At 37.9% G+C, this 7,742-nt stretch overlaps 1 protein-coding gene across 2 annotated transcripts; it reads right to left on the bottom strand.

Moving 5' to 3' along the window:
* Nucleotides 1-2,705: 2,705 nt before the first annotated feature.
* On the bottom strand, nucleotides 2,706-6,341 carry LOC116320571. 2 transcript variants are annotated; one of them, XM_031740197.2, is made up of 6 exons: nucleotides 6,060-6,336; nucleotides 5,599-5,673; nucleotides 4,764-5,102; nucleotides 3,746-3,875; nucleotides 3,628-3,652; nucleotides 2,706-3,437 (listed from the first exon to the last, which is right to left on the bottom strand). In XM_031740197.2, exons 1-6 carry the CDS (start codon nucleotides 6,073-6,075, stop codon nucleotides 3,345-3,347), a joined length of 678 nt encoding a protein of 225 aa, XP_031596057.1. In that variant the 5' UTR covers nucleotides 6,076-6,336; the 3' UTR covers nucleotides 2,706-3,344. The 2 variants fall into 2 exon arrangements, with proteins under 2 accessions (XP_031596057.1, XP_031596058.1); XM_031740198.2 differs by lacking the exon at nucleotides 5,599-5,673 and having other exon boundaries at nucleotides 6,060-6,341.
* Nucleotides 6,342-7,742: the final 1,401 nt, after the last annotated feature.

The following is a 7,742-nucleotide window of genomic DNA, read 5'->3' as shown; positions in this document are numbered from 1 at the left end:
GTTCTGTTATTGAAGGTTAAAATGAAATAAATAAAAAATTGTTGATGACAAAAAAAGAAGCCAGTTCTGTATGCTGGTGTATACCAGTCCTGTATACCCTCTTCTTTATCAGATTATGTGATACATAAACATTGTAATGATAGCCTGTGGTCTCAGGACTTCATTACATTCAGCGTTGGAAAGAAGGCATACTCCTTTTCTGCCTCGTCTTCATGGAATATATGACAAGGACTTGCAGCTCTCTCCATTGATTTCACTTGTAGACTACAAATGATCTTGTGAAATCATCACTGGAAGCTCGTTCCTGCTTTTGATATCACTGCGTAAACATTACAGTTTTTATTTTTGTTTTTTAATGCGATTTTATTATCGCTGTAAGTTTAAAATGTTTGTCTGAAACAGACAAATTTCTCTTGTAAATGAGTTTCAGTGGGACTGCCTGTATAAGTAAAGGTTAAATAAAAACTGCATCAAGTTTTAACACCTCAATGGTACAGCTGTTTGTCACATTAAAAATAAACCACAGCACAACAACTTCCTGCAGCACTACAGAGGGGTGAAGAAGCGCTCTCTACCAGCATTGTATCATTACCATTATTATTGTATTATTCATTTTATTTTTTTACATTCTTTGTAGATTATCACCTATGTCTCTGATTCAGTCAGAGGCTCTCAGTTGGTCAGAACAAAGACAGCTGATAACCACCATCATGATACCCATTATCTCTCACTAAGGTCTTAGGTTGGGCCTAGTCAACTAACGCTTAGAAAGCCTGAAATACATTAAATTGACTTCATAGTAAACTTCTATCATGTAGTAAGATATTTAATGTGGACCTATTATGCTTTTCCTTATTGCAGCACATAACTAATGGTGAATATTAAAAGTGGTAAAAGTTTAAAACAATGAGGTCAGGGCACGTGCAAGTCATCCCCGTCATGATTTTTTTTTTTTTTTTTTTTTTTGCATATTTGTCACCATTACATGTTTCAGATCTTTAAAAAAAGTTATATTAAAGCTAACCAAAGTAAATGTAAAATGCAGTTATTAATCGACAAGTTAAGTTATTAAGCAAGAAAAGCTATTCAAACGTATCTGACCTTGTGTGAAATAGCAATTGCTGCCCTTGTTAGCTGGCAACACTCGGCCACTTGAAGTGGAGAGGGTGAGCAGCTTTAGGTACCCGGGTGTCTACATCTCTGAGGACCTCACCTGGTCACTGAACACCACACAGCTGGTCAAGAAGCCTCAGCAGTGACTGTATTTCCTGAGGAGGCTGAGGAAATTTGGTATGTCGGCCAAGATCCTCAGCAGGTTCTACAGCTGCATTTTGGAGAGCACACTGACCAGCTGCATCACTCCATGGTATGGCAGCACTACTGCTATGGACCGCAAACGCCTGCAGAGAGTGATAACAAATGTGGAGAAGATCACAAGGACTCCGCTGTCCTCTCTGCAGAGCATCTACCATCGCAGAGTCCAGAGGAGAGCTGCCTCCATCCTCAAAGACCCCACACACTCCCAACACGGACTGTTCACACTTCCGTAAACCTCGGGGTGGAGGTTCAGAAGTGTGAAATCCAGAACATCTCGACTCAACAATTCCTTCTTCCCCACTGCCATCAGACTCAGTGGGGACTCAGAACAGCTGACCTATTTTTGACAGTAATAATAAATATTTTTTTGCACATCAGGTCATCTTACATATTAAGCCAGCATATTAAGCTGTAGCTCTTTTGCACACATCTCTGTTTCAAATCTCCGTATTTTGTCTCCCTTTCTGTCTTCATTTATTCATTTGTACTATTTGTATTTATATGTTCTATTTCTGTTGTATATATTAATCGGCATCTGTAGGTGGACAGCAAAGAAAGAATTTCATTGCACAGAGAAATGCCTTGAAACACTTTGAATCTTGAATCCTTGTTAAACCATGAATTAAATGTGGTTAAATGCAGTTTTTATAAATCTGGGTTATATTTCAATAGAGAAGTTCAGGCCTGATTTGTGTCAGACGACATGTTGAATTTACTGACAGTCTACCCTTTCCAGACAACTATCACCTTTGAAGGTGTTATAAAACTATCTCTAACGCCTTGGGACTCCAGAAAACCACAATGTGAGTCACTGTGTACAAAAATAGAAAGTTGGAAACAGTTAGGTAATTGTGAAATTTCCCTGTAGTGGTCAGACCACCTATATTATTCCAAGAGTAAAAATTGGCTCATGCATGTGGTCACAAAAGAACCCAGAACCCAAGTGTTCAACAATACAAAAGAGACTCGGCACAACTTGCATCCATGGGAGAGCTCTAAGACGAAAACCACTGGTGGAACACAAAGGCTGTACTCACATTTGCCAAGTGACACAGCATTTCATCAAAAGAACATCATACCAACAGTCAGATATAGTGGTGGTAGTGTGATGGTCTGCTTTTGGTGCTTTAGGAGCTAGACAACTTTCCTTAATTGATGGGACCATGAATTCTACCAGAAAATCCAGAAAGAGAATCTCTGGCGAGAAAAATGTACATTCTCTCATTTGCTGAGGTAGGCTTGGATACTTTCCCCCCCTTAATAAATAAAACATCATTTGAAAACTGTATTTTGTCTTTACTTAGGTTGTGGTTTGAAGATATAAAAGTAAAACTGAAATTATTACAAACCACAGAGTTTGCAAATGTAACCATTAAGTACACAAGGAGTGCATTCAGCAGGTAGAGGGTAATTTTATTCACTTTAAGTTCTTTTACACCATAAAGCTTAGCATTGTGTCAATAAGGAGGATCTGTAGTCACTCATTTCCTCCTTCCCAGGGTGTTAGTCTACTCTTTACATTACTACCACTTTCCCACACTGTTAAACTCAATACTGACATCATTATAGCAGTCCAATCATCTTCTTACCTGCCTTATTTGAGCCAATCAGCCTCCACTCTGGAGAGTTTAAATCTCAATGGTCTGTCGTTCACACTTTCAACCCACCCGAGTCACTCAGAGCTCCATCCAAGCCTTAATATTCATCTTCACCACCACCAGCGTTTAGGGGTCTTGTCTTAAATCCGATCACCGATGGGACCAGAGTTCAACCAGCAGACACATTGATCCATTTCTCTATCTCAGTAAATATTCGCGATCAGTTCTTCCAAACGATCTCTCCGTATTGAAATGACAAATGTGTAAACTGTTGACTTATTTATAAACTGACAGATGTTCATGTAGCCAAGAAAAATGCAGCTTTAAGTACACTTTATGTTTGTTTTTATTATATTACATATAAGAAGAAAGCTGTTTAAATCTTTTGATATAAAAAGTTGAGTCTTCTTTTACTATGTGTGGTTCATATCATCTGTATCTGTAAGGTTGAACCTGAATCTGGCTGCGTCGTTGGCGATTTTCAAGTTCCAGGCAGTTTTCATAAATATCTTCTTTCTGTTCCTGTTGCACAAAAAAGGGGAAGAAACCAAATTCAGATGTTTAGGCACCACTAAACATCTCCACATGTTTAATAATACCTTAAGTTAAAAAGGCGGCAGATCTGCTTGATCTTGTATAGATCAAGCACCTAACTTTGTTTGGTTTTTAAGTCTAACTTCTCAACAGACAATAATAAAATTATTATATTTACCATTATTGAATTGGGAGAACGAGAGCTATAAAGAGAGAAAGAGATGTTGTCTTTAATCCCAGCAGTGTAATACTGTTAGCATAAAACTGTTTAAAAGCAATGACTGCAGGAAACTTACCGTAAACGTCGTTTGCAGACTTTTCTCAGAATGATCACAATAGTAATTAGAAAGATGAGGAAACACGTACAAGGTACAATAACTACTACGGCAAGCGGGATATTCAATGCATTTCTTGCTTCAGCATCCTCTGTAAAATACAAAAAGGGACTTGTTTCAGTGCAGTTCTAATATTCAGTTAACTTTTTTCACTTCCATGTACAGTGTTTAACAAATCTATTAGACCACCTGTCCTAAAAACTGTTAAAGACAAACATTTTAGAACTCTGTCAGGAACTCATTTTAAGATTATATTCTTATGAGCTTTTCTTTTGGATGTTTTTATGCCAATGTTTTAAGCCTATTAACCATTACAGAAACATAAAAAAGGATTCTGGTAATGCTGTGTCATAAACCCTACATTGGGTGATCTAATATATTTTTTATGCACCGGAAGACCACTATGGGTTTTCCTAGTCTGTTTTAGACCTGCAGAAAGGAAGTTAGCACTGCTTACACATACCCTGTGGTCTCTCTAAAGACCTCAGCCTCTCAAAAAATGTTCCTTGTCATAATTCTTCTTTGTGTCAAAGTCTGAAACCTGCAAGCTTTACAGAAAATAAATTTTACATTAAACCAATCTAACCACAGAATGTCTAGAGTTGTACAATACACAAATATAAAGGCAATGCAAGTGAAGCCAGATGTGTTCACCTCTTTTGTGTTTGAACACAGAGGCAACTTTCAGTGTCTGACTTTCCCCTAGAATAACATTTGGTGGTAGTGGAAACTCAACTTTCACCTACTCCACTCTAAAAGCTTCCAAACCACTGGCAGTCCCAACTTTTGTCTTTGATACAAAGAGAGAGAGGGAGAGAGAAGTTGATATGGAAAGTGTCGTTATTGCCCCCTTCTTCCTGTTTCCATGGCTCGACTACCCCCTCAGTCATGCTAAATCATTCCTTTTGTTGTTACTTCAGGTGTGTAAGGAATGCTTGTGTTTTTATGTGACCTGAAAACTTCGAAATGAGTAATTCACCTGTAATTACGAGCTCCCATTTCTGTTCCTCGACTCCCTTTAATGCAGAGAATTCACAAGTGTAGTTTCCCGTGTGCGAACTCTGGGCTCTCGTTATGGTTAATGCATACAGTTGGTTCTTTAACATGGACACGTTCAGCTTCAGGCTCTCAGCTTTAGAGGACGTTACACATCTGACCTTTGAGTCCTTTGAGCTGCTGTTAAAGGTTTCATCTGGCCTGATAGTGAACAGAATATCCCCATTCATTTTCCACGCCAGTTGAGTTAAGTTGCTAATTGAGTCATTGCTACAGTTCAGGGTCACTGTGCTCCCAGCTGTCCGTGAGATCCTGTGTGTTTCTGATAAAAAAGAAAATCATATTGTAGGTTTCGTTTTTGCTGGAGTGTCGTAAATAGAATACTAAAGCAACAGGAAAACAAAACTATTCCTCAAAAATGCTGAACACAGCTCAAAATGTCTATAAAAAGAAAATTAATTGATTTGTAAATCATTAAAACTCTACATACTCTACATTTTTATTATTCATTGCTTGCATACTATTTTAATTACTTATAGAGATTAAGTAACTTTAACATAGTCATGTTTGCATATCAAAGTGTAGGGAACAGGGCCAATTTCCTCCACAAAAAGTGCATTAAAGTTTAAGTAGCAGTCTTCTGCCGATTAAAGCTGTCGTAACTGAACTGAAAATCAATCAAAATCAAAAAGCTAAAACTACAACTCGCCCACATATTCAGCTTATCGTTGCTGTTCTGTGGGTCACATATTTTCCACATTTTCAAACTGTTCTCATAGGCTCTTCACATTGTCAGAGAGAGCTCAAATTCATTTTACCTGCTTGCAAGAAAATATAGAAGAAGCAGCATATTAGAGTCAAGGTCCAGTTGATGCCCAAATATCTTGAAAACCCTTCCATGGCAACATGAAGGAAAGATCATTTAGAAACATGTTTTCAGTATGTGCAGGATGATCTTTAAATATTTGTAACTTGTATTTTATTTGCATCTTTTACTACCAGAGCTTCAATTAGATTTGAAATGTAATGTCCTTGAGAGTAATAAACAGCATAGCACAAAACACACCACAGTAAAATTTCTAAATTTCTAGCATATGAAGAATTTTCACCCAAATTTGAGCTTTGAATTTCTTTTTAATTACAGGAAACTGGAGAACAGCAGCCAAAGAGTAGAATTTAAATAGCATGTGAGTATAATCAAGCACATTACATTTCCAGTGACGGTAAACACATCCTGTATAAACCTACATGCAGTACGGTAGCAACAAGATTGTCTTACCAGTATCGATTGCCATATGCTGTTTGGTCCTTATCTCAATATGACAACAGCTTTAAGGTCACAAAAACAAGAAAAGGCAATATCTAATAGCTATAGTAATTAGCAGGTACAGCTTCTATGGCGGACTTACGTGCATAGCGTTAAGATACAGTCTTGCTGGCGTTCTTTCACAATACCACAGATACATTTCCACACAGGAAGTGAAAAACTTTGGTCTGTGGCCATGTGAGAAATATGCTCATATTTGTTTGGTTGGCCTTTGAAAGTTGCAGGAGATGCTGTGAGAGTACAAACTGACATTTGTTGATGATGGCATTTTGTAGTAGCTTACAACCCTTTATTGTACTGTTCTACTTATTACAACACCACAGCGAGAGGCCACAGTTGGCATGGCATGTTTCCTTGCTTGTTTCCTTTGTCATTTAAAAAAAAAAAAAAGCATAAAAGTCCACTTGAAACTAGGAAGAAGAACACTGTAACAAAAACCCTTTTAGCAGTCCCAACTTTGTGCTCTTACATGGCATTGTAGGGAGTAAAAAGTCAAACACGAAAGAGTGCAAGATATGAAAAAGATTCTCTTGAATTTGAGAATAATGTTCCAAGCTACAGTTGAGCAAACCTTATCTGTGTAATAATAATAATTTATAATAAACATAGTAGTTCACCCAGGTTTTGGGAAGAAGGCAGTCTCCAACAACTGGAAGCATCTACAAAGTGAAATGAGAGCAAGTACTTTTATCAACAATCCTTGTGACTCATGTGTGGTATGTGTGCACCTCTGAGGCATAAATTACTGGAACCTCAGCTAACTAGAGACAATTTTTTATCTACCAGAGGCACACCCAAAAACACCCAGTCACCACTGGCTCATATTTATATCACGCTGTCATTTTGGATCAATTGTTTGATATTCTGACACATCTTTCTCAGTGGAGCTTTCAGACACTTAAGCAATGTTATGGCTGTTTGTTGATTCGTTGTTTTATGAATGTGTTTTACTTTAGGTAATTTGTCTCTTTGTGACGAATGCGTGGTTGTTTTTGTTTGTGACTCAGGGGTTGTGGATCGTTCAACCTCAGTGAGTCACAGTTCACAGCCTGTCTCATGTTTTCGAGCATTACACATTCAGACTTAGAGAGACTTAGAGCTTTTTATTGTCATTGTGCAGTTTCTTGCACAGCGAAATTGGGTAGCTGGACCACAAAGGTGCAAAAGTAAGAAGAAGAGAAAACAATATACAACGAGGGGGAAAATAAATAAATTAATTAATTAAATTAAATTAAATTAAAAGCAATGTATATGTATACACATTAGTTTTACAAATGTTCGTTTACTTTCACTAATACAAAGCATTCCACTCTTGGAAATTTCCTTCAGAGAAATGTTAATATTAGCTATTATTAGCTTGTACTCTATTTTCTCCACAAACTGAGGGATGCAAGAGCCTCAACCCCCATTATGAGCACCTTCTACAGAGGCACGGTTGAGAGTACACTCAGTGCTGCATCACTGTGTAGTATGGCTCCTGCACTGGGTCCTGCCAGAAAAAGTCAGTGATGAGAGCAGCGAAGAGGATCATGGGTACTTCTCTTCCCACCCTCCACGACATCTACTGCACCCGCCTCACACGAAAAGCCCTCTGCATTACAGGTGACTCCACTCATCTGTCCAACAGCTTTTTCA

This window comes from Oreochromis aureus, linkage group 16 (assembly GCF_013358895.1).
Source record: "Oreochromis aureus strain Israel breed Guangdong linkage group 16, ZZ_aureus, whole genome shotgun sequence".
Taxonomy (NCBI): Eukaryota; Metazoa; Chordata; class Actinopteri; order Cichliformes; family Cichlidae; genus Oreochromis; species Oreochromis aureus.
This window is presented reverse-complemented; position numbering and strand designations above follow the sequence as displayed.